The 27,207-nt window shown below is 48.0% G+C and overlaps 1 protein-coding gene across 5 annotated transcripts in view; it reads right to left on the bottom strand.

Annotated features, from left to right (window-relative positions):
* The window catches only part of POLDIP2 (DNA polymerase delta interacting protein 2), a 260,669-nt gene that overhangs the window by 43,694 nt on the left and 189,768 nt on the right, over nt 1-27,207 (bottom strand). For all 5 annotated transcript variants that reach the window (XM_085649090.1, XM_085649089.1, XM_085649088.1 and 2 more), the window contains one exon: nt 3,780-3,859. In XM_085649090.1, the coding sequence (XP_085505216.1) occupies nt 3,780-3,859 (80 nt within the window). The remainder of the gene's footprint in view (nt 1-3,779; nt 3,860-27,207) is intronic.

The following is a 27,207-nucleotide window of genomic DNA, read 5'->3' as shown; positions in this document are numbered from 1 at the left end:
CATCAGCCAGAAATGGCTTTTTAACCAGAAGCGGTCTGTTTTCTACAAGCCTACATGCCCCACAATGCAAAGTGCTAAGTAGTGACCAGTGGAATCTCACACTACACGAAACCACTTGGTAACGATGAATCATTACTTTAAATTAGGGTTTACTTGATGCTCCATGTGACAATAAAAAGGTGGACTAATTTTCTGAGGCATAAAATTTCAGATCTGAAGCAGCCATGCCATCTTCATGGGCACATAAGCTTGCTAGCCCACTCAGACACTATCCTTCTCAAGCTGAATTGAAAAGGGTAGACAAATGGAGAAAGCTCACTTTGCCCCAGCCTATGCAACAATAGAAGTGCTGGTGTCTTTAAAAGCAATGTTTGTAATTACCATGGTAACCAGGTCACGCGGGACAACAAAAGATGCTCAGCAATATATATGGGAAAGGTAGAAATCCCAAACTATCTATCAGTGGTGCTCTAAGGAAAAGAGGGTTGGTTACCAAAAACAACCCGTGTCCCCCAAAAGGGAAGGACAGAATATGTAAGCAAGCAAATCTGAGCACCCAAAAAGTTAGGAAATCAGCCTCAAGTCCAGTAATAATAGATAACAGTCCACTTTAATCCAATTCCTCTGTTTCAGCCAAGATGGTGTTGTCCAAAATCTTCACATTGAGCTTGTAGAAATTCTCACAGCCAGTGTGCATTCCAAACAGAGAACGATGGTACAGCCAACATAGAATTTTACGGCCAACAGGCGTTTCATCGATCGGTAGGTAACATCTCAACTTCTTCAGGGCTGTGGACATTTAGATTAAAAATATCAAAAACCAATCCGGAGTATAGAAAGCTAACACTGACCCTTCCTAACTTTTTGAGTGCTTGGATTTGCTTGCTTCCATTAAAAACAATGCCGGGGTTCATGTCACAGTTATATGCCAGTAAAAAAATTGGCACATCTGTGGTGGCTTATGAATGTGCATCTAGTATCTTCAAAAGAATCCTTGCTTGAGACTGCATTCCTCTGGAAGCTTGTTTTGTTCTTTAACTGGGTGGACATACAGTACTTTACCACAGGCACAGTAACTTTGAGTAGAGACATTCAGACACTTTCAAATGCATTGTATTTAAAGTATGAGCCCTGTGGCACAAATGCATTCAACCATAAAGTATTTGATGAGCTGTGATACAATTGGCATTCAGCACATTGTAATTCTTACTATTGAGGGGAAATGATGAAATAGAGATGTTGAAGAAACGTCTGTCTTGCCTCTGGTATTGGTACGCGCCCCTACAATGGTAGTAAATGAGTGGTAACAGACAATCTGTTTCGAAAACATTAAGAGACTCAGCTCAGCCACTCCTATCCATTATGATAGACCAAAGATGCAGCAACCATGTGACAAAAAATGCCTGGATCCTATCAAGGCATAGAGGTCAGTAGCGGCCAACCTAAAGACATAGGAAAGATTTAGAAAAGAACTGCTGCCCGTGAAGCCTAGCACGTATTGCGACCCAGCATCATATATATCAGTGGTACAAAGCAAAGTGTCACCACCGAGCAATTTATGCATTCATTAGCATCAGAAGGACCTAAACAATCCTAATCTTTCTTTCAAAACAAGTTAAGAAAATGGAGCAAAACGGCAGTAATACTTCGGTTTGAGAAGCCTTTGGAACAGAAGCCTAAAGGAAAATGTTATGTACCTATAGTCCTGTCCCTGCATTGTAGATATCTTCATTTAAGTCATGAATGCTTGAATAATAGTTTTTCGCAGCCTGCGCGGATCCCACATCTGTTTGCATAGTAGTTCTTTCATGGAGATTTATACTGTATGATGTTATTATCACAGAGTTCATGTAAAAGCATAGACAATGGAACTCTTTCAGAGATGTCATTTTTCTCCGGAATGCCCATAATGTCGTCAAAGAATGCTTAAAGTAAAGCGCAGTGCAGCATCTGTCATGCCATGTCCCCTTTGTGTACATGAAAGTAGAAAATGCATCCTGAACGGCTTACATTAAGAGTAAAGAAAAAGAAACCTGTCCCATTAAGAACCTGTGATACTCACCTTCCCACAATGAATTGTACTTGCAGTTACCTGCAGAATCCAGTTTTTTCTTTTTTAAACGGGCAAGAGCAAATAAATCGTAACTACTGCCCAAATGTAACCAGCTGAGGAGACGGGTGAGTCGTTTATGACTTCAATAAAAATTCCTACAATGCAGAACCAGGACTAGCGGCAAGTAAAATTTTCTTCTGCATTGTAGGATCTTTATTGTTCGTCATAAAAGCTTGGCTAAAGTACAGTGTAAACAAGCACTGCCAAAGCCAAAAGGTCTCGGGAATGGCCGAGCTTCGAGCTTTTGGAGTTGTCAATGTTTTTTAGTAGTATGTTTCTGAGGTTGCGGATGTGTCATGTCTGCCTGTGTTCATATGTGTGTTATTACTTGTGCGGGGGTGGCTGTGTGCATAACTAACACTAACACACACACTAACACACACACACACACCCCCCCTTCTCTCTCCTAGCGTGCGAGTGGGTGCCATTGGGCTGCCTATGCATGTGTGTTTTGTGAGACCCAAGGAGCACTCTGGGATTGGCAGCTAGATACGCACATTCCAGGAAAACTGTGCTTTTTAAAGTTATCTGCAACGACCCTAGCTATCTGCTCAGGGCTTGCTTTCAATGAGACTTATGTCATCTGCTTAAAGCTGCGCACGCTGTTAATCAGAAGAGATGAGTAGCATTACTTCTTCATTGGAGATGGATTATAGAAATAAGGTGCAAATGCAGAGGCATTAATAGCATGGCGACCGCAAAGACAAGTGCACCATACACTGGCTCAGCATTAGTGGATGTGACCAACTACACAAAAAAACCCTGTCTCACACGTCAGATCGCACATTTTTACTATCATGTTTCGTGAGTTTAAGTCTGCAATGTTGTACAGTTCAGAGGTGAGATGATTGTTACTACATACAATATGCCCACCCATTAAGCAACAGCCCTGAACCGTATTGACGCCTGCTGCCCTCTCACCCCTTTTAACATAACAGCAGGAAGCTTCATGTACTACAAAAGTAGCCAAATTGTGTTAAAAATGCTGCTGGATTAAAACCATGGAGGAAGCTCTACAAGTGTGTTTTTCTGCTTATTTTTAGGAGACAGGGTTTCTTTAGTGACACCGGAGCCCTCCGAACTGGAAAATTCAAGTGTCTTTGCGCTTTGGCCCGGTGTAAAGCCTAACGGCCCATCACCTTCCTCTTCTGCCTCCTTAATGTCTTCAGCTCTGAAGTTCTTTTAACAAAAACAAATTGCAAACATCCGCACTCAACACTAGCTGGCACCCACACATGCTCCAAGAACATTAGGAGTAGCGCCTATATGGCTCTGTTCCATTGCTTCCAGGGCAGAGCAAGGCTTTCGCAAAGTCTGAAGGCTCCATCTGTTAGCATGCAGCAGCAATTGTGTTAAAGAACCCTGCATCCAGTCTGACGCCTAGGTGTATTCTAAAACTGAGGAATCTGCAGTTGGAAGAATCCATCAGAACGGCATGCTTCGGAGACACATTCATTTAAATATGGGGCACAAGACTCTTAGTCTTTCTGGAATTATGTTGGACTTGTGTGGGAATAGAAACAACAATACACAAAGAGGTGAGAAGACAGATCTGGTATCTTAAAAGAAGGCAAAGGCAGCACTAGAGGAGGGCTGCAAGTTCAAATCTCTGCTAATGGGGAAAAAGTGTGAAGGATTGGGGAAGGAGGGCATAGAGGTTCCTTACCACATATGTCCACTGGAGGCCTGCAGTGAAACATGACTGCTGTACTGAAATGCTGGCTGCTCCTTGGAGAGAACAGGCTCCTGAGAAGAGAAATACCAGTAATCTGTCAATTATTTAAATGTTAGCATTAGACATCTGAACTGCATGTTTTTCATGATTTCAATTTGCGCTTTCTTTGCCTGCGAAGAAATACAGTAAATAGCACAGAATACACAGTGGACTCCAGGGTTGGACCAAACCATATACTAAGAGAGGGGTATAAGAACCACAACTTGGATCAAGACAATGTCAAGAGGACGTGTAAGTGCTAGAGACCCAAGGAACCAACCAAGGTGAGTGACTAGGAACCCCACAGAGAGTGTGTGCAGTGTGGAAACTTGACGGCGTGCTCCGTACAAGTCTACTTGTAAGTCGCGGTTGGATTTTTTAAGATTAAGCACCCTTCCCAGTGAACCCTGAAGAAACTCCGTGGAAGACAGCCGGTTGGAGAGCCACCCCACCGTGGATAGGAGTAGTTTCTTTTCTGTAACTCCAGTTCTGTAGTAGGGGTATCTCTGTTATAGTCATAATCTAGTGAATAGTCCCGCCCATGTGCGTGAACCCCGGAGCAATAAAAAATAATCTCTAAAGGTGACAAATCATGCAGACCTGCATACACCTTTAAGAGAGAATTTAATTTAAAGACAGATAATGCAGCCTATACCCACAGGCTACACTGTCCAGTACTTCAACTAGAATTCCAGCAACATCCACAAACAGCACTGCCTGTCCAGCTTTTCTCCACATAGGAAAAAACCCTGCCTCTACCAGCAAAAGCCTCTGGAATGATAGAGAGGAAGGAGTGGACAGACAAGCCCCATAGGCTGCCATTATGTGGCTTAGAACAGGATACTGTGCCATTAATCGTAATTTAACAAGGGTACCCCTAAAATAAATTTCCTATTATAGGGTTTTAAAGCAAAACATTTTTTGAACAAAACTTAATAGGAAACAGTTCAACACAGGTATTGCACAAACAATCAAAACATTTCAATAATGGTTTTCTATTGGTTAAATATGACAACTGCTGCACATATTAATTCATTAATTCATTTTATTTCTTACTTTTTCGTTCCTATTTTTATATATATATATATACATGTGCAAAACTTTTCTTTGTATATGTTTTATATCAAAGTTATCACGTCATACATCCATGTAAACGTGAAACAAAAACATCTTTATTTATTTCTTCCCTAGTCAAAACAAACGCCTAGAGCGGATGGGATCAGAATGAGACAACCGTAACGCCTGGTATCTGAATTGATTAGGGTTATACATTTGTATCGTGATGATGCAAATTATATGAAATTTTTTTTGAGCGATATTTCTATTGTACAACTTGTCTCTGTACCTTACCCGGGAATTCCAAACGTAAGGATGCTAACTTGATGCATTGAGTTCATACCAGAGTCATACATTTATTAATGGCCCTCTTGATACTTTTTTCAGTTCTGTGCATCATATCAGTTATTGTAACGGATAGCTTGACTCCACGGGATCTCATTATTTAACCCTTGCTTGTATGTGTCCAGCGACAAATACAAATGTACAACGCTAATCAATTCAGATGTTTTTGTTTCACCATTATTTTCCGTGGGTTTTATAAACATTGTCACTCATGGACTCGATCACCTTATCTCGACCTCTTTCTATATAGAGGTAGTAGTTCATTGTTTTTACAAAAAAACAGGGAACTGAACATCTACGCCTTTAAGTTCGTTTGTGAACGCTGTGATTAGGAAGCGAGTGATTGGCTGTCTCCAGAAGATAATTATGTCTGCGCTCAATCGACCATGCAAGCATACCCCTTTAAAATAGAAACAATTGCCATGTAGCACACGATAGGCCAGTTTGGATCACAAATTAGCCAATGACAGAAAGGCTTATACAATATAACGGAAGTGCTGGTTATCGACGGCGTTTGCACGCTGACGCGACCGCTTGAGATTGAAGGAGCAGAGAACGGCGAACTTTGGATAAGAGAACGGCGAACTTTTGGTAAGTGACAATCGGGTCTCTTAGTAACTAGCGGAAACAGAGGAGATGCATCGATCTGTGCCGTTAAACATGGGGTAGACGAAGATTATTAATCTAGTCAAATATACTTATTTATAGATGACGTTACCGCACGCCCTCTGAAAAGAGTAAACAACGATCGATAAACGCACACGCCGTGACTCGTAAGAGCAAGTAGCGTTGCTGTTCCGGTGAGTGCAATTTTGCTATTAAGTGAATATATTGGAAGTTGCGTCTCCCGTTGATTTACACGCGAATCAACTAAAAGTATACATCTAGATTTAAACCTATTCCTCTTTCCTCTAGACGACGTCATTGTACTCCTCCTCACCTTTAACATATTTACCAACTGATAGACACGCCAGAGTTTGGATGGGACAATCTGGACACTACACGTTGGTACTGTGCTTAAGTAAGTACCTAAAAATCAGCATAGATTAATAGGATCAGCCGTGGATGTCTCGGCTTCAAAATATTAATGCTAGGACACCATGATGTTGTGTTTTCCTGCAGACTGCAAAGCAACACTAATCCAGCAGCAAGCTTCCTCTGATGCACGTCTCTGCTACTCTGTCCCGCCCATCATAAGAACTTAATTCCAAAAGTAAGTCAGCCCATACTATATAGGTAGAGTAGGCCCAACTGGGGCACACAATCATCTCTATGACCTTATTTTATCCTGTTATAGAGCTTTGAGCACAACCCATTGGCGGCGAAAAAGTATCCTGATACTAAATCAACAGACCTGCCCCCAATAGAGTAATATGAGTGACGGCACACAATAAGGTAATGAAATAAAACATACGAACAGAAATGTATGTAGAGCGAGTAAACAGAAAAGAAATAGAATTCCAATGAAATTCGTTTACATTCTCGCTACAATTTTTGCCCTCCATAATGTATAATCAGGTCACGACAATATCATAGATATACATAATTTTTGGGCCAAAGGGAGCACTTAGAGAACCCTGTAAACAGTATAAATTATAGATGAATTGATTACACCGTACCATACAGAAGTGAATAGCCTCTACAAACACTGAATTTATCCGAATGTTTTGAACTTCCTCCAAACTGGGCCTTTATTGGTCACACTTTAAATACTATAGATAGCTATGGTGATTTGGAAATGAACAAAATTGAATGTGTATAGGAAAAGGTATAAAATTGTAAATAGATATTTGTTTGTAAAATTTGTAAATACAGAAATAGATATTTTAGAATTATGAATATGCACTTTAGGTTGTTATGGTATGCACAGACAATTATAGTTTATTTTTTCTTATTGTAGGAGGTATCAGGATTATGGCTACCTGAAGAAGGCTGATCGCCGAAACGCGCGTAGAATCAAAAAATATTAGCCATAACGTATTATTATCTTCTGTTTCTTTTGTCTTTTTGTTTTTTCATCAATTCTTGTCTCCTATTGATGATCTATTGTATAATGAAAATGCAAACGTTTACATGGATGTATGACGTGATAACTTTGATATAAAACATATACAAAGAAAAGTTTTGCACATGTATATATATATATAAAAATAGGAACGAAAAAGTAAGAAATAAAATGAATTAATGAATTAATATGTGCAGCAGTTGTCATATTTAACCAATAGAAAACCATTATTGAAATGTTTTGATTGTTTGTGCAATACCTGTATTGAACTGTTTCCTATTAAGTTTTGTTAAAAAATAAAATAAAAAAAATACTGTGCCATTAATAAAACTTTCCAGAACTTTCCCCAGTATCCCAGAATGCCCAGCAGGTCCCATTTACTTTCAGTTCTTTTTGAAGGCGTAGCACGCCAGACCTGTAGCATTCTTCATATGAATAATAATCTCTCCACCGGGGAGGAGGGCGGGCGCTTATGACTATAACAGAGATACCCCTACTACAGAACTGGAGTTACAGAAAAGAAACTACTCCTTCTGTAGTAGGGGATATCTGTGTATAGTCATAATCTAGTGAATAGAATGGCAAGCCCATCCCCACACAACAACAGCGGTGGAGAACAACGAGACAAAATCAATACTGTGCGAACAAATTTCGCAGCGAAGCCTGCCCAACCTGAGCATCTGCACTGGCATCCGAGTCCAGACAGTAATGCGCAGCAAAGGTATGGACCGACTTCCAAGTGGCCGCCTTGCAGATTTCCGCAATAGGAACATTACGCAGCAAAGCCGTCGTGGCAGCTTTGCCCCTGGTGGAATGAGCCTTAGGTTTAACCCCTAAGGTCTTATTAGCCTTTTGATAACACAATTGTATGCAGGACACAATCCACCGAGAAATGGACTGTTTAGAGGTCGCAAGACCAGTCCTGACTGATCCATAATTAACAAACAATTGGTCAGACCTACGAATATCCTTGGTCTTATCCAGATAAAATTTCAACACCCTCCGAACATCCAGGGAATGGAGAGACCTTTCAGCTGGCGAAGAGGGATTCTGAAAGAACGTAGGTAAAGTTATGGTCTGGTTGACATGAAAGTCAGAGATAACCTTAGGAAGAAATTTAGGGTGAGTAAGCATCACAACCTTAGCAGCATGAAATACAGTATAAGGTTCTTGACAACATAATGCCTGAAGTTCACTCACCCTGCGGGCCGATGTAATGGCCACTAGGAACGCCGCCTTCCAGGACAGGTGCTGCAATGAAGCCTTGTGAATGGGTTCAAAAGGCTCCTTCATCAGTCTGGACAGCACCACATTCAAGTCCCAGGAAGGCGAGGGAAGTCTGACGGGAGGAAACACTTTCTTCAAGCCTCCCAAAAAATCCTTGACCACAGGGATCTGAAAGAAGGAAGTCTGTGAAGGGCATTTCCTGTAAGCAGTCAAAGCAGCCAGATGAACCTTAATGGAATGGAAATTAAGGCCAGACTGCGCCAGATGTAAAAGGTACGGAAGGATGACATCTTCCTTACAGGTCGTCGGATCAAAGTTCTTGGACTAACACCAGATACAGAATCTCTTCCACTTGTAAGCATAGGATGTCCTAGTGGAAGGTCGTTTAGACTCCTTCAGTATGTCCATACAATCGTCTGGTAGATTCAGATGGCCATATTGCACTATTTCAGGAGCCATGCCGCCAAACTCAAAGACGAGAGGTTGGGGTGCACCATCCGCCCCCGAACTTCGTGAGACGGTCCGGCCTGCACGGCAACCGCATGTGAGGAAGGAGAGACCGGTGAAGTAGGTCCGTGAACCACCACTGCCTGGGCCACTCCGGGGCGATCAGGATCATCCGCGCCCTGGACTGGGACAGCTTGAGGAGCACTGCCGGAATCAGGGGAATGGGTGGAAAAGCGTACAGAAAGCTGTTCGACCAATCGATCCATAGCGCATTCCCCAGCGTCCCCCGCTGCTAGTACCTGGATGCGAAGTCTCGGCATTTGCTGTTTTCGGCGGTGGCGAACAGATCTACGTCTGGAGTCCCCCACCTTGCGAAGACTTCTCCTAGTACTTCGTCGTTTATGACCCATTCGTGGTTTTCCTGAATCAGCCTGCTCAAGGCGTCCGCCTGAGCATTCTGCACCCCTGGCAGATGCGTGGCCATAATCGTCAGTCCTCGGGCCAGCAGCCAGCGCCAGATCGCCTGCGCCTCCTGCGACAGAGTGCGCGATCTTGACCCCCCCTGCTTGTTGAGGTAATACATTGTGGTTGTATTTTCCGTCTGTATCAGCAGCGAGTTGGTCTGGAAGGACGGAAGGAAGGCCTTCAGTGCCAGGAAGACAGATCTGAGTTCCAGGAAATTGATGTGGTACGTCGATTCCAAAGGAGACCACTTTCCTTGAATCTGCAAGTCCCCGGAATGCGCTCCCCAGCCCTGGAGAGACGCATCAGTCACGACACTCGTCGTGGGAATGTCCTTGTGGAAGGGAACCCCCTTGAGGAGGTTTTCCGCCGAACACCACCACTTCAGAGACTGAAGAGCATGCAGCGACAGTCGTATCTTGTCGTCCCAAGAGCCTGTCCTCTGATCCCACTGATCCTCCAAGCACTCCTGCAGTGGTCTCATGTGTAGCCGTGCGTGAGGCGTGAGGAAGATACAGGAGGCCATCGATCCCAGTAGAGAAGACACCTTCCTCACTGTCGTCGATGAGCAGTCCTGAGGTCCTGAGCCTTCCGAAGGAGTGATAACCGTCTCTCCTCCGAAGGAGACACGCTTGCTGACCGCGTATCGATGGAGGCTCCCAGGTACTGTATGCACTAGACCGGAGTCGTGACCGATTTGGACATGTTGACGTGTAACCCCAGCTTGTGCAAGAGAGCGCACGTCCATCGGAAGTGATCTTGCGCTTCCGAGAAGGATGAAGCCTTGATCAGCCAATCGTCCAGATACGGGTAGACAAACATCTTGTTCCTTCGCAGATGTGCCGCCACCACCGCCATGCACTTCGAGAAGGTCCTGGGCGCAGACTTTAGCCCGAATGGCAGTACTGTGTATTAATAGTGATTAACGCAGACTTGGAATCGCAGGAACTTCCTGTGCTTCCGTGCTATGGGCACATGGAAGTACGCATCCTGTAGATCTATGGCACAGAGCCAGTCTCCCCGTTGCAGCTGAGGGTAAATCTGGTGCAACGATAGCATGCAAAACTTCTCTCCGCGAATCCATTTGTTTGCCTGTCGCAAATCCAGAATGGGCCTGAACTCGTTCTTGTCCTTCTTGCGAACGAGGAAGAACCGAGAGTACAGACCTCTTCCCCTTTGAGACAGAGGTACCTCTTCTACCGCCTTTTTTCTCAACAAGATATCTGCCTCCGCCTGGAGCTCTCTCAGCTGGAACTGAGAGATGACCGGCGGAATCGCTGGAGGCGGGCTGATAAACCGAAGACTGTATCCATTGCAAACAATATTCAGCACCCACTTGTCCTGAGTAATTTTTCTCCACTCTGCCGGAAAAAGTTGAATGCTTCCCCCCCACTGGAGTGGGTTAAGGTTTGAGGGGGAAGTAGCCGCTCAGGGCCGAGACCCGGCCGGGCCCTTGGTAGTGGTAGTCGCCTGCTGGCCTCCTCTACCCCTCTGGCGTTTCTGGAAGGGCTTCCGGAACTGCTGCTGTTGGTGCTGCTGCTGTCCCGAACCCTGCCCACGCCCTCTGCCCGAAGACCCGAACCGCCTCTGGAACGGGCGCTTCTTCTTCTCGGCCTTCTCCAACCCGACGGCCGTCAGGGTTTCCGCCTCCGCCTTCATGCGGGCCATCTCATCATCCGCATGTTTTCCGAACAGGGTTTCCCCCGAGAAGGGCAGGTTGGCCACTCTGTGCTGCGCCTCTGGTTTGAGGGACGTCAGGCGCAGCCACGAATGCCGCCTCTGGTGGACGCCATTACAGTAGGCATGGGCGGCCAACAAGGAGACATCCGCCGCCGCGCCGATCACCTGATTAGAAACCAGCATGCCTTCGCGCACTGTTTCCAAGAAGTCTTCCTTCCTGTCCCGGGGCAGCAGGTCCGCATACTGCTGCAGGGACTCCCACAGGGCCCGGTCGTAATGGCCCAACAAAGCCCCTGCACTCGCCGCCTTCATGGTGGTGGCGGCGGTCCCACACACCTTCCTGCCCGCAGAATCCAGCCAGCGGCTTTCTTTGTCAGGCGGGACCGTCGATGAAGGGGCGGTCGCATGTTGTTTCCTCGCCGCCGTCACGATGACCGAATCCGGCTTCGGGTCCACCTTCAAAAAGGTAGGGTCCCACTCCGGGGCCCTATACTTTTTCATGAGCCTGGAGGGGGCGGCCTTCGTCACCGCGGGAGTGAGGAACAGCTCCAACGCGGGTTCCACCAGTCCTGGTACAAGGGGCAGTAGAGGGCGAGACAGATGTTTCTTATGAAGTGTCTCGAATATCACGGACGTCGTGGGTGTTGGAACCGTCACCGTGATACCCAACTTTGCTGCCCCTCTCAACAGCACCTCTTGGAAAGAGACCAAATCGTCCACCGGAGACACCCTAGTCCCTGGCGAGTCCGACAGCGTCGGGGAAAAGTCTCTGGTCGAGGATCGCGTGTGCGACCTGGACCTGTGCCTCCTACGGCGTCGTCCTGAGTCCGACGATGACCGTCCATGGCTCCGTGATCTTCTCCTCCTGAGAGAGCGGGAGCGCGACCTCTTCGGCTTCGGTCTGCCCGCCGGTCTAGCCGGTCCCGGCGACCGCGGGCGTCGCGGCTTCGGAGTCCCCTGCGGCGGAGTCGGGTACCTCGGAAGGGAAACCGACCGCGGGGGAACCGCCGGTACCCCCAATGGAGTGCGTGGTAACGACCGAGGTGGGGGCGGCGGAGGCAGTGGCCGCGGATGTGGAGGCGGTGGTGGCGGTGGAGGTGGGGGTGGTGGTGGCGGTGGTGTTGGCGGTGGAGGCGGAGTCGGAGGTGGTGGGAGAGGAGGCGGTGACGTAGGCATCAGAGTAGGCATATACACCACAGAGTACACCGATCCCGATGACTCTCTCTTCCTCGACGGCGACCTTCGCCTCGACGGCGACCTTCGCCTCGACGGCGATCTTCGTCTCGACGGCGATCTTCGTCTCGACGGCGATCTGCGCCTCGACGGCGATCTGCGCCTCGACGGCGATCTTCTTGACCTCGAGCGTCTCGACGTCGAACTTCTCCTCGACGGCGACGTCGACCGTCTCCTCTTCACCGACGGCGAACGGCGATCTCCCCTCGACGGCGAGCGCCGACGCCGGGTCCGATCTCGACGCCAACTGCTGGACGGCGACGGCGTCGTCGCCGAAGATGCCGATGTAGTAGACGGAGGCCTGTTCAGGTCCCTCGACGTCGACCGTCGACGCCGCTTCTCCCCAGAGCCCTGGGGAGACGGCGAACAGATGGTAGTCATCCTCCTCGACGCCGCCGTCGACGGGGAGTGGGGACGCTTACTGGTCTTCCTGCCCCTGGGGAGCCCCCCAGAGGCCTCAGTATGGGCCAAATCAGCCCCTCCAGACCCACCTGGTGCCTTCAGCCTTCTCTCCTCCAGGACTTGAAGCCTGATTTTCATTCTGTCCCTCAGGGTCCTGGCTGAGAACGAGTGGCAGATATCACAGTCTTCAGGCACGTGGGACTGGGGAAGGCAACCTATACACACCTCGTGTGGATCTGTTTTAGCCTTCTTTCTACCACATTCCGGGCACTTGTCGAACAAGCCAGGCATGTTGACAGTACCAGCCACTAAGCACTTGAAAAAGTGACAAAAATTGACAAAAACTACAATAAACCCTTGAAAAGGGGAGAGCTCAATGCTCCAGGGTCCTGCTAGCAGGAGCCGGAAAAAAGAACTGAAAGTAAATGGGACCTGCTGGGCATTCTGGGATACTGGGGAAAGTTCTGGAAATCTGGAAAGTTTTCTTAAAGGCCCAGTATCCTGTTCTAAGCCACATAATGGCAGCCTATGGGGCTTGTCTGTCCACTCCTTCCTCTCTATCATTCCAGAGGCTTTTGCTGGTAGAGGCAGGGTTTTCTCCTATGTGGAGAAAAGCTGGACAGGCAGTGCTGTTTGTGGATGTTGGTGGAATTCTAGTTGAAGTACTGGACAGTGTAGCCTGTGGGTATAGGCTGCATTATCTGTCTTTAAATTAAATTCTCTCTTAAAGGTGTATGCAGGTCTGCATGATTTGTCACCTTTAGAGATTATTTTTTATTGCTCCGGGGTCCACGCACATGGGCGGGACTATTCACTAGATTATGACTATACACAGAGATCCCCTACTACAGAACCCTAGTATCCACGTTACCTACACCAGGAAAGCCGGGTGCATACGTGTGAAGTGGTGTTGGAAACCAGTGACTAGGTTATAGGCCATTTTATGCTTCCTGCTATGGTCGACCCTCCGTAGTCGTTCGACTCTTCTGCATTTAGACAATGTTTTTAAGGTCTGGGCCGTACCATGGAGCGGACACCTGACTTCTTGTTTTCATGGTTTTTTTCCAGGGCCAGCTGACTTACTGCTGATCTAATCCATTCATCAAATTGATGTGCTGTCAAGGTTATTATCGGTACAAAAGGGGGAGGTGATGGACGGAGCATCAGAACCAATCAAACACTCACACCCAGTCAACAGATCTGGGTTTGATCCATCACCGTTCTTTAGCCCACTCTGCCACCCCAGTTCAGACATGGCCATATGCAAATCAGTCTGACCATGTGCCTCATGGGAACAGTCCAGCCCGAACTGCCAAGCCATGCCTTCCCTGGGCCGGAAACAAGCTTCCTAGGACCGGTTTCTGTCATTTCAGCCATCTTCAGCCAGGCTTGCTTGAATCCAGTGGCAAAGTGAGCAAGGGACTCACGTCTGAGCATACCCTGCCAACTTATGGCGAACAAAGCGGTACAAAAGGGGGTGGTGATGGACGGAGCATCAGAACCAATCAAACACTCACACCCAGTCAACAGATCTGGGTTTGATCCATCACCGTTCTTTAGCCCACTATGCCACCCCAGTTCAGACATGGCCATTTGCAAATCAGTCTGACCCTGAGCCTCATGGGAACAGTCCAGCCCGAACTGCCAAGCCATGCCTTCCCTGGACCGGAAACAAGCTTCCTAGGACCGGTTTCTGGCATTTCAGCCAGGCTTGCTTGAATCCAGTGGCAAAGTGAGCAAGGGACTCACGTCTGAGCATACCCTGCCAACTTATGGCGAACAAAGCGGTACAAAAGGGGGTGGTGATGGACGGAGCATCAGAACCAATCAAACACTCACACCCAGTCAACAGATCTGGGTTTGATCCATCACCGTTCTTTAGCCCACTCTGCCACCCCAGTTCAGACATGGCCATATGCAAATCAGTCTGACCCTGTGCCTCATGGGAACAGTCCAGCCCGAACTGCCAAGCCATGCCTTCCCTGGAACGGAAACAAGCTTCGTTCGCCATAAGTTGGCAGGGTATGCTCAGACGTGAGTCCCTTGCTCACTTTGCCACTGGATTCAAGCAAGCCTGGCTGATGCTCCGTCCATCACCACCCCCTTTTGTACCGTCAAGGTTATTATCAGCGGCCTGTGTAGCAGGGCCTCTGTCAAGGGACTCTTCTAGCTCTTTCTTCTGTATGCTGTGCCAGGGCTGGGAGTTTACAAGAAGCGGTTTATATGCGTGATGCCGGTTAGACTGCGTTATTTGAATTTTAAAGTTAACAGCTTTGTGATCTGTCCAGGGTAGTGGTAGGATTTTGTCCAGAGTGATGTCGGAATTATTGGTAAAAATGCCGTCCAGGGTATGACCGGCCATATGCGTAGCTTCCGAGACAATTTGGGTTAGACCATGAAGCCTCGCAGTATCTGGGTTATTGTCAGATTCAAGGTGAAAATTAAAATCGCCCAAAACTGTGAAAGTGGGAGATTCTTAACAGGATTCAAGAACTGTCTGGAATGCTAGGGCAAAGACGGATCTTGGTCCAGGTGGCCGATATAAGAGTAAGCCATGGAAGGTCAGGGTGTTGTTTACTTTGATAGTAAAAAGCATAGCCTCTGCAGGAAGTTGTGGGATGGATTCTATTCGACGTTAAGGTGAGAGAGATATAGTATGGCAATGCCCCCTCCTTGTTTCCCTATCTTGTCTAAGCTGGCTGCTAAGTAGCCTGCAGGGAGAGCTATGTTCCAGTCTGGTTCGGATGTCTGGTTTGCCCAGGTCTCTGTCAGGCATACCAGGTCCGGGTTAGAAAGCTGCATCATGCAATCAAACTCATATTTATGTTTTATCAGTGACCTGGTGTTAAGCAGGATACGCTCAAGGAACTCTTCAGAGATACCCCCTGAGGCATCCCCTCCTTTAGGGGTCAGATGTTATGGAGTCTGAGCAATTGGGGGAAACCAGAGTGATTCCTAGGTCTCTCTCCGGCAGGCTGAGCCCCCCTTTTTGTGGCCACTAGTGCGGAGTGATTATTATTTGGAGACTTATTGAAAGTAAAATCACACATATTACACTTAAAATCAACAGTAACCACCATTCGGTGACAAACCTCAGGGTTAGGGCCCTCACCCGTCCTGAGCTCCAGCAGCTGTTTGCTAGAAAAACCATCGGGGAGGAAATCGGGCACGGTTTCTGGCGCTGGACGTGCTCTGGGCGCTGATGGGGGTGCGCCCGATGCGCGGGGTCCCACCAGCCTGTATATTTATACTCTACTAGGGCTAACAACTAGAGCGCTGACCAGTGACCAAGGCGGGCCCACTCTTACTTACGGGCCCCGCAAGTCAAGCGGGTGGAGGACTGAGGTATTGGTAACTGAGAATCAAAATAAACGATAAAAGCAGTTAAAACATAGTGCAATTTAAGTGCAAAGTACAATTTAAATTCACGGGGTAAAAACAATCGTGCACAAAAATGTCAGACTGGGCTGAACAGGTCATGTCACAATATTCATAAGCAAAGCTTGTGCTGTCACCAAATTCAGCAGGCCTCTAGAAGAATTTTTATCTGTCTTGGCTGCAGATGGGACTTTTGACATTAATGGGTAACCCCAATATGTGAAGGAAGTAAATGGTTTTGTCATTCACCGTTAACAGCCGAATGTGCAGATACAGATGTAGACATATCAGACTATGGGGCAGATGGGCTGCAATCACTGTCAGACACTCTGTAAACCCCCTTGGGGCCGATGTAACCCAAAAAGGGTAGACCTCTGAACTGGAGATATCCTCAACATTAACAAACAGCGGTGGATGCATAAGCACTTGGAAGTATGCATCCTTGAAGTCAAGGTAATCATCTTGCTGTAACAGAGGAATAATCACAAGATGTGGGTCATTTTGAAATGTGTGGTAATTCTATATTAGTTTAGTATACTTAGTCCAGAACTGGAGTACACTCAGAGTACTTGTTATGCTGTTGATCGTTCACTTTCACAATACAAACACTTCTTCCAGCAGAAGTGGAAGATATAGCTTGTTTGTATGGTTTTTGTGCATGGTTTGGCGCAAGGGTGTGGAGTGCTACCAAATGTCCTAGAGCAATGGTGGAAAGAAACCACTGATCTGAGGTTATGTTCCCAACGATCACACAAAAAAACCTTATCTGCACCAAACAGGCCTGTGGTGGAAAAGCCTGTGAATGAAGTTGTTGCTTTGGGATGTTTTGACTCAGTTTCAGGTGCAGCCCCAAAAATGCAAAGCGAGTACTGCTACTTGTATTGTTTCCGACTGTTTGATTGGAAGGCTTAGCGTGGTTGGTTCTGGAAATTAACTGAACATTTGTATGCATAATATATCCTTGTTCTCTAAAAAAGGTAGATTGTTGTAGTTGATGAGCACACATATGCACCTGGCCATCTGTGTCCTTGCTTTTTCCGACATTTCTTTGACTTTTGGGACAAAATGATTTCCTCCATCAATCAACAGTGGCACTAGGTGCTACTGGACCTCCTGGGGGTGACCTTGAATTTAAGAGCCAATCAAGGGGTTGGAAGGAGAAAGCTGACAGGTTCCATCAGCTACATCCAAGGCACACTGTACACCAGTGTTGGAAATAAACCTGTCTTCTTCTACAGTTTCCTGTACTTCATACATTGGGCGTCAGGAAAGTGCTGCAAGAGATGGCTCATGCCTTCCTACTAGTTTCTTTTCTAAAACAATATCAGCACTTGGGAATCGAAATGCACCACAGAATTGCAGCTCTCACTGCAACTCTAGTCAGCAGCAAAATATTATTCCTCTCCTTACCAGGTGAACGAGTATCTCTCACACCTGGCATGACAACCTTAAGCTGTTCTGTATACACTAATAGAAAGTCCAGGGATACATGGCCGTTAACAAGTTATGGCATTTTGCACGCGGTTTGAATTTCTTTTATACACTGCATGCAACCACACTGCTTTTTAGGATTGTCTTGAGCATTGGGAGATATTGGTTTATTTTTTCAGTACAACAAGAATTTAATGAGGAAATCGTCCTCCCCCATCTCAGTCTGCATGATAATCCTACACTGTTGTGCTGCTCTAGGAATTACAGTACGAAATGCAGATGTGCCGTGAGATGGGGAAGGTTTAACAGGATAGGATTCCACAGCACCCTTATATGTGTTCCTACAGGGGAGCCACACATCTCCCTGCTCTAGTCTCCCTAGATCTTGTAATGTTCTGGGTCCATTTCTCCATTTGTGTCAGCATAAGGTGACTAATGGGTTGTAAGTGGATTGCACATATTTTTCCGTGGAGTTAGGCAAGTCCTGATCTGAGGAAATAGCTTCCACAAATGTTTGAGACACGTGATCATTTTGGCACTTAAAGTCCTTGCATATGTAGTCTGGTAATGGGACTAAAATGATGATATAGGCCATGCTACCCAAAAGACAGAACACCTATTCAACCAAATTGGCAGGTGTCCTATTCAGTGTGAATCTTCGAAAGAATAGATAACTGACTTTCTTGAAGGAGAAAGTTTTTGCCAAATTCTAGCTCCTGTGTGTACTGTATTCTGCCCAGTCTGCATAGGAAGGGTAGGCAATTATGCTCTTTCGTCATAGACCTGTTACTATGGCTGTCATGCACTTATTTATTTATTAATTTGTTCCATTGGGGGATCTCTAGGCACCTTTGCACTCCAAGCTGTACATGGAGTGCTTATGGAGTGAATAAGGAATATGCTACTTACCAGTACGCATCTGTTCTTGGCATGTAGAGCTGCAGATCTACACATTTGCATAGATCGCCATCTGGTGTTGGGCCCGGATGTTTGCAGTTTGTTTTTCCTCTTGGAAAGTCTTTGGAAGTCACGAGGTCGGTGACTCCTCCCTTGGTTCGTATTACGCATGGGCTTCGGCTCCATCCTCAGATTGTTTTTCGCCAACAGGGAAAGATGGAGCGTAGTAATGAATATGCTACTTACCAGTATGCATCTGTTCTTGGCATGTAGGGCTGCTGACATTCATATCTGTGCATAGATCGCCGCCTAGTGTTGGGTCCGGATGTTTGCACGTTGTTGTCCTGGAAGAGTCTTCGAAGTATCCTGGGATAGGTGACTCCTCCCCTGGACTACAGTGCGCATGGGCATCCTCTCCATCCTCAGATTGTTTTTCGCCATTGTGGCAGTGATGGAGTAGATACAGAAAATGATGACCATGCTTACAGTAATTCTGAGAGCTGCAGCTGCAGCTGCTACAGGCGCCGGGGAGGTGGGAGGGCGATATGAATGTCAGCAGCCCTACATGCCAAGAACAGATGCATACTGGTAAGTAGCATATTCAGTTCGAGGCATGTGGGCTGCTGAATTCATATCTGTGCATAGAATACATAGCAGTGCCCTCTATTAGCGGCGGCTACCAGTGCCAGCTGCAGCGGTCTGAAAAAGAGTTTTGAGAACAGCCTGTCCTACAGCTGCCTGCTGATTTGATTGTACATCTACACAATAGTGTTTGGTAAATGTATGTGTAGTGGACCAGGTGGCTGCTCTACATATATCATGCAAAGGAATGTTTCCTAGGAAAGCCATGGAGGCCCCTAACTTACGTGTTGAGTGGGCTCGTGGGGGAATCAATGTGCGTTTAGCCTTTTGATAGCAGATTTGAATACATTTAACGATCCATCTGGCTATACCTGCTTTGGAGATAGCGTTACCTTTGTGGTGTGGGGCAAAGGCAACGAAAAGTTGTTTTGTTTTCCTAAAGACTTTAGTCCTGTCGATATAATACATGAGGGCCCTCTTTACATCTAGTGTATGGAGTGCCCTTTCTGCGACAGTCTGTGGGTTTTGAAAGAAAACAGGCAGTTCAACAGTTTGATTCATGTGGAACTGCGAAATGACCTTGGGCATGAATTTGGGGTTGGTACGTAGTACGACCCTGTTGGCGTGAACCTGTATAAATGGCTCCTGAACGGTTAGTGCCTGGAGTTCACTAACTCTTCTTAAAGAAGTGATCGCTGCTAGGAAAGCTACTTTCCAGGTAAGGAATTGAATCTCGCATGAGTGTAGAGGTTCAAAGGGTGGACCCATCAGGCGCGTGAGGACCAAGTTGAGGTTCCAAATTGGAGCCGGTGGGTGGCTTGGTGGAATGACTCGTTTGAGTCCTTCCAAGAATGCTTTGATGGCAGGCACTCTGAAAAGAGAGAGGTGCTGCCTGGTTTGCAGATAGGCTGATCAAATGGACACGTATAGAGGTGTACGCCAGATTGCATCGGTATAGGTGGAAGAGGTAACAGATTATGTTTTGGATGGATGCGTCTAGCGGGTTAATGTCATTATTATTGCAATAAATGACGAACCTTTTCCATTTGGCTGCATAGCAAGCTCTGGTAGTGGGTCTCCTGACCTCCTTAATGATGTCCATACAGTCAGGTGGCAGGTTTAGGTAGCCAAACTCTAGGACTTCAGGAGCCAGATTGCCAGGTTCAGCTGTTGCGGATCTGGGTGCTGAATCTCTCCATGGTTCTGCGTCAAATGCGCGGGTTTGATCCGCAGCCTTTGGTGCGGCACCACGGAAAGTTCGAGAAAGGTGGTGTACCATGGCTGGCGTGCCCACGTTGGAGCAACCAGGACGAGTGTCAGTGAGTGTTGTCTGAGTTTGCGTGCCACCAGCGGTATCAGTGGCGCTGGGGGAAAAGCGTACGCAAATCTGCCGGACCAGTTCATCCATATCGCATTGCCCTGCGACTGCGGATGTGGGAACCTGGCGGCAAAGCTTTGGCATTTTGCGTTTTCGCTTGTGGCGAATAGGTCTATCTCTGGATGACCCCATTGCTGGAAGTACGGTTGGAGTACTGATGGGTGTAACTCCCACTCGTGCATCTGGTGGCTGTGTCTGCTGAGCAGATCCGCCATCTGGTTGTCCTTGCCGGGGAGGTGTTCTGCCATGAGGAACCTGTTCCTCTGAATGGCCCACTTCCACATGCTCTGAGCCAGATGAGACAACTGTGGAGAGTGTGTTCCTCCCTGCTTCTGTATGTAGTACATGGCGGTCATGTGGTCCGTCCGGATCAACACGACTTTGCTGCACAAGTGTACTTTGAATGCTTTCATTGCCAGGAAAATTGCCATCAATTCCAGAAGGTTGATGTGCATCTTCCTCTGTTGTGTTGTCCATAGTCCCTGCACTGTGTAGTTGAGTACATGAGCTCCCCATCCCTGGAGAGACGCGTCTGCTGTCAGTATTATTAGTGGAACAGGCTCTTGGAACGGTCGGCCCTTGCAAAGGTTTTGTGGATTCCACCAATGCAGAGAGTTGTATGCCCGACCGCTCACCAACACTAGGTCTTTCAACTGTCCTTGAGCCTGATTCCACTGACGTGCTAAGCACTCCTGAAGCGGGCGCATATGTAGTCTCGCGTGTGGGACTATGAAAATGCAGGAGGCCATCATGCCTATCAACTGCATGAACACTCGCGCGGGAAGGGAGTGTTGTGGTTTGAACTTGGAAATCAGCATTTGCATGCTGTTGATTCTCACTAAATTTGGCTGAGCTGTGGCCGCCAGAGTGTCTATAGTCGCACCTAGGTACTGTTGTACGTGTGCGGGCTGGAGATGGGATTTTGGGTAATTTAGTGAGAACCCTAGACTGTGAAGGAGGTGAATGGTGCGGGACATGTGGCTGGCACATTGCTGGGCTGACTTTGCTTGAATGAGCCAGTCGTCCAGGTAAGGGTAGACGTGTATGTGCTGCCTCCGTAGATGTGCCGCCACAGTAGCTAGGCACTTTGTGAAAACCCTGGGTGCTGTTGTCACGCCAAAGGGAAGGACTTTGAATTGGTAGTGCTGCCCCTGAACAGTGAACCTGAGGTATTTTTTGTGTGAGGGGTGAATGGGTATGTGGAAATACGCATCTTTGAGGTCCAGTGTGGCCAGGAAGTCTCCCTGCTTGAGCAGCGGGAGGACTTGCTGTAAAGTGAGCATGTGAAAGTGCTCGGAGAGAATGTAGCGGTTCAGGGGTCTCAGGTCTAATATAGGTCTGAGTGACCCGTCCTTCTTTGGTATTAAAAAGTACAGGGAGTACACCCCCGTACCTTGCTCGTGGACGGGTACGACCTCTATTGCGCCTTTTAGTAGCATACTTAGCACCTCCTGCTGTAAGAGCGTTAAGTGCTCTGAGGACATAGGACGGTGTTTTGGAGGTATTGTGGGTGGAGTTGAGGTTAATTCTAGGCAGTAACCGTATTTGACAATATCTTTGACCCACCTGTCCGTGGTGATGGAGTTCCACGTGGACAGGAACCTTTGTAGCCTTCCCCCGACAGGTGTTATGTGGTCGGGAGGAAGGGAGAGGGCGTCACTGTTTGTTCTTGGGGGAGGACCTGGTGTTGCCGTACCCGCGTCCTCTGCCCTTTGTGCTGGAGCCACGATATCCACCCCGGGTGTTTTTATCGTAGGTGCTTTGTGTGTTGCCCTTGTTGTAGGTTTGCTGTGACCCCTGTCCTCTACCTGCTCCTCTATTTCCGGGGCGGCGAAAGGAGCCGCTCCGAAAGGACTGCGTTTGGAGAGCCCCCATGGACTTTGCAGTGTCTGTGTCCTTTTTTATTTTCTCTAGGGTGGTGTCAACCTCCGGCCCGAATAAGTAGTCGGGGTTGACAGGCTGGTTGAGGATGTTATTTTGTACCTCCGGCTTGAATCCGGAGATTCGCAACCAGGCGTGTCGTCGCAACATGACGCTAGTGTTTATGGCTCTGGCAGCTGTATCTGCGGCATCCAGTGCACACTTAATGGATGCGTTAGTGAGGAGTTGTCCCTCCCTGATGAGGATCTCTGCACCTTCTTTGAATTGGTCAGGGAGATGTTGGAGTAATTGTTCTAGTGTGTCGTAGTGTGCTCGATCGTAGCGAGCGAGGAGCGCCTGAGTATTGGCAATGCGCCATATGTGAGCTGCCTGGGCCGCAACCCGTTTGCCGGAGGTCTCTAGCACCTTGGACTCTTTGTCCGGGGGAGGAGCATCACCTGTTGTTTGCGAGTGTGCCCGTTTGCGAGCATTCGCAACTACAATGGAATCCAGAGGTAACTGGCCTCTAATGTAGGTTGGATCCCCAGGTGCCGACCTGTATTTCTTGTCGATCCTGGGGTTTATTACTCTTGCCCTGGTGGGTTCTTTGAAGATGTCCTTTGCTGGTTTGAGGACACCCTTCAAAATGGGTAGAGTTTTTATATTCCTTTCTGAGGATGCGAAAGTATCCATGAGAAAGTCGTCCTCGACGGTGTCAGAGTGGAGTTGCACACCATGATTGGCCGCAGCACGTTCAATTAGGGCGTTGAATGCGGCAGTGTCCTCTGTGGGAGATGTTTTTGCTCCATAGAGTTGCGGGTCCTGTGTATCCATAGGTGCACCCGTGTCTACAGGGTCATCCCAAGCTTGGTCAGGGTCCTGTTGGCCTTCAGGGTCCATTTCTCCGGGGTAGGGGACGTGGTCCCCCATGTAGTCCTCCAAAACGTCTGTGTCGGAGTGTGTGGGAGAGAAGGACTGTGGATCTTGGTAAGAGGAATGGAGAGGTTCGTAAAGAACTGGTTCCGAAGCCACTGGCAGCTTTTTCTTGAGCGGGATCCGGTAGGAGTCCAAAGCTGGCTCGGAAGTTATTCTCCTCTTGTGGAGCATCATCCTGCCGGTGTCGGCGTCGATGATATGTGATGGAGACGTCTCCGCAGGAGAGCGTTCGGCAGGCGTGAACGTGGTGTGGGTGACCCGTGTTCTGATTTGGAACAGTTTTGGGGCCGTGGATGGCGGCAGGCCAAAAGTGATGTTGGCCGGTGCCGAAGAGGCTGTTGGAGCTTTTATCTGCTCGGGGCCTGACGTGTCCTGGAGGACTGCTTTGTGTTTGGTGCGTTGCGCAGCAACGGGCCGCACCTGGAGCGCCATCGAGTCCTTTGCGCCGACCGGTTCTGTAGAGGCGGGCGTGGACTTCTTCGGCGCCGGTGAGTCATCGAGTCGAGGGGCGGTAATGGCCGTCGACGTCTTTGATGAGTGTGCCTTTGGTGGTGCTGTCGAAGCGGTGTGAGACGCAGCAGGCAGTTTGACCTTTGGGGTCGGAGCCTAGTGTCGGTGCCGGGAGCCGAGTAGGTTTGGTGGCACCGAAGGTCTTCTTCCGTGTGTCGGCGCCGACGTCGGCTGCTGCAAGCTCGGCACCGAAGTCTCGTTTGGTGCGGTCGGCGCCGACGGGTTTTGCTGGCGTCGAAGGTGTGGTGGGCCTCGATCCGACCAGCGTCACTTTCGGTTTCTGGTGAACCAATACAGCTTTCGGTTTCGAAGAAGGGAAACCAGCCGTTTTGGGTAGTAATGGCTGCCGCTGAGTGTCCGAGGCCGGGCCAGAGGGCGGGGCCGAAGAACTGCGGGATAGGTCTTGGGTAAGGCCCGAAGGCGATCCCTCGACCGGAGCCATAGACTGGCGCACTGGGATATCCTCAGTCTGTACGGGTAGGCCTTGCTCGTCACCGGAGCTACTCTCTTCGGCCCCTAAGGCCTCATTGTAGTCTCCTACCTCGGTGTCGGCTTCATCTCTGGAAAAGAGTCGTTCTTCGACGTCTTCCGATCCGGAGTCGTGTTCGGAAGCGGGGCTGGAGGGTAGGTTCTCCACGTCTTCGACATCTTCGTCTTCGGCGCTGAAGATGTTGGCCGGGGCCGGTGCCGCTTGCTGCGCTTCGAGTCTCGCTGCTCGTCGATTCCGGAGAGTCTTCTTGGATCGGAATCAGGCACAGGCCATGCATGTAGATTCGTCGTGATCCGGTGAAAGGCATTTGTTGCACACCGGATGGACGTCGATATGGGGATATTTCGCATTGCATACAGGACACCGCTTGAATGGTGTCCTCGATTCCATCGTCGATGACGGGTCGATGGTCGGGGAAAATGCGAAAAAGTTGGTTCTGGAAGTTAGTAAACTAACAAGATACTATCGATACCGATCGGGAACAGTACCGACGCGAACTCAAGGCCCTTTGGCCTGGAAAAAGTTTTTCCTAACTTGAGTCAAGATAAGCACATCCGAACCCAATGGCGGAAAAAAACAATCTGAGGATGGAGAGGATGCCCATGCGCACTGTAGTCCAGGGGAGGAGTCACCTATCCCAGGATACTTCGAAGACTCTTCCAGGACAACAACGTGCAAACATCCGGACCCAACACTAGGCGGCAATCTATGCACAGATATGAATTCAGCAGCCCACATGCCTCGAACTCACTGTGAAGAAACCCATGTGTGTTGTATCTAAATAAGATAGACTGGAACAGATACAGGTAGCCGGGGAGGCGTGTGTAGATCTGCAGCTCTACATGCCAAGAACATACTGGTAAGTAGCATAATCCGTTCGAGGCACATGAGCTGCAGATTACACACTTTTGCATAGACTATATAGCAGTTCCCAACCTTAGCGGCGACCACCGGTATCTGTTGCAGTGGTTTGAAATAGTGTTTTCAGTACAGCCTGGCCCACACTAGCTTGTTGCTTGGTTTGCACATCTACACAGTAATGTTTAGTGAAAGTGTGCGGTGTTGACCATGTAGCTGCCTTGCAGATATCATCTAATGGGATGTTCCCTAGAAAAGCCATAGAAGCCCCTATCTTTCTTGTAGAGTGGGCTTTAGGGGGAACAGATAGCGTGCGTTTTGCTTTGTGGTAGCAAATCTGTATGCATTTTACAATCCACCTAGCTATCCCTGATTTAGAGATGGGGTTGCCTTTATGAGGTGGAAAGAAAGAGACAAACAGTTGCTTTGTCTTTCTGAAAGTTTGTGTTCTCCGGATGTAGTAAAGTAAGGCCCTTTTAACATCCAGTGTGTGTAGAGCCCTTTCTGCAACAGTTTGATGATGCGAGAAAAAAAACGGTAATTCTACCGATTGGTTTAAATGAATGGGTGAGATGACTTTGGGTGGGAATTTTGGGTTGGTACGGAGAACAACCTTGTTCGGGTGCATTTGGAGAAAAGGTTCTTGTATAGTAAGTGCTTGTATTTCACTGACCCTTCTAAGGGAGGTGATGGCTACCAGGAAAGCTGTTTTCCATGTGAGGAATTGCAGTTCACATTTATGCAAGGGTTCAAAAGGCGGTCCCATTAGCCTTGTGAGCACTATATTTAAGTTCCACACAGGTGAGGGTGGCACTCTGGGGGGAATTATGCGTTTTAGGCCTTCCATAAAGGCTTTAATGGCAGGCACTTTGAAAAGTGATAGGTGCTGTCTGTTTTGTAAGTAAGCAGCAATTGCTGCGAGGTGTAGCCGAGTAGATGTATATGCTAGGTTACATCTTCGTAGATGTAGTAAGTAGCATATGATGTGCTGTATGGATGCGTCTGGAGGGTTGATTGTGTTGTTACGGCAGTAAACAACAAATCTTTTCCACTTGGCAGCGTAGCAGGCTCTAGTGGTAGGACGTCTAGCTTCTCTGATAACATTCATACAGTCGGGGGGTAGGTTAAGGTATCCGAACTCTATGATTCCAGGAGCCAGATCGCAAGGTTGAGTTGAGCTGGGTCCGGGTGTCTGATCTCTCCATGGTTCTGGGTTAGGAGGCATGGCGAGAGGTGTAATTTTTGGTGTGGCACTACTGAGAGTTCCAGCAGCGTGGTGTACCATGGTTGTCTGGCCCATGTTGGAGCTACTAGAATGAGTGTGAGGGAGTGCTGTTGTAGCTTTTGCACCACTAATGGAATTAGTGGGAGAGGTGGAAAGGCGTATTCAAATTTGCCTGACCAGTTCATCCATATCGCATTGCCTTTGGACAATGGGTGTGGGTACCTGGCGGCGAAGCTTGGGCATTTTTTGTTTTCGTGGGTGGTGAATAGGTCTATTTGTGGATACCCCCACATTTGAAAGAACGGATGAAGAACTTGCGGGTGAAGTTCCCACTCGTGGATCTGCTGCGTCTGTCTGCTGAGCAGATCTGCCATGGTGTTCTGGACTCCTGGGACATGTTGGGCTAGGAGAAAGATTTTGTGTGGAATTGCCCATCTCCATATGCTCTGTGCTAGTTGAGAGAGCTGTGGGGAGTGTGTGCCGCCTTGTTTTTGGATGTAGTACATGGCGGTCATGTTGTCTGTGCGGATAAGGACTGCCTTGCCTAAAATCGGTGTGTGAAAGGATTTTAGGGCTAGAAAGATTGCCAGATGATTGATGTGGAGTAACTTTTGTTGCGCGTCCATGTGCCCTGCACTGTGAGGTGTAGAAGATGAGCTCCCCAGCCGGAGAGCGATGCGTCTGTTGTCAGGATTATTTGTGGAACCGGGTCCAGGAACTGTCGACCTCTGGAAAGATTTGTGGTGTTCCACCACTGTAGAGAGCGATGGGTGCGACCGTCTACCAACACCAGATCTGTCAGTTGCCCCTGGGCCTGGTTCCATTGGCGCGCTAAGCACTCTTGGAGTGGACGCATCTGGAGTCTTGCATGAGGTACTATAAAAATGCAAGAGGCCATCATCCCTATCAGTTGCATAAACACTCTTGCTGGGAGGGAGTGTTGAAGTATGAATTTTTGACGCAAAGCTTGAATGCTTG

This window comes from Triturus cristatus, chromosome 3_2 (assembly GCF_964204655.1).
Source record: "Triturus cristatus chromosome 3_2, aTriCri1.1, whole genome shotgun sequence".
NCBI lineage: Eukaryota > Metazoa > Chordata > Amphibia > Caudata > Salamandridae > Triturus > Triturus cristatus.
Note: the sequence above shows the minus strand (reverse complement) of the source record. Positions and strands in the feature narration are given on the sequence as shown.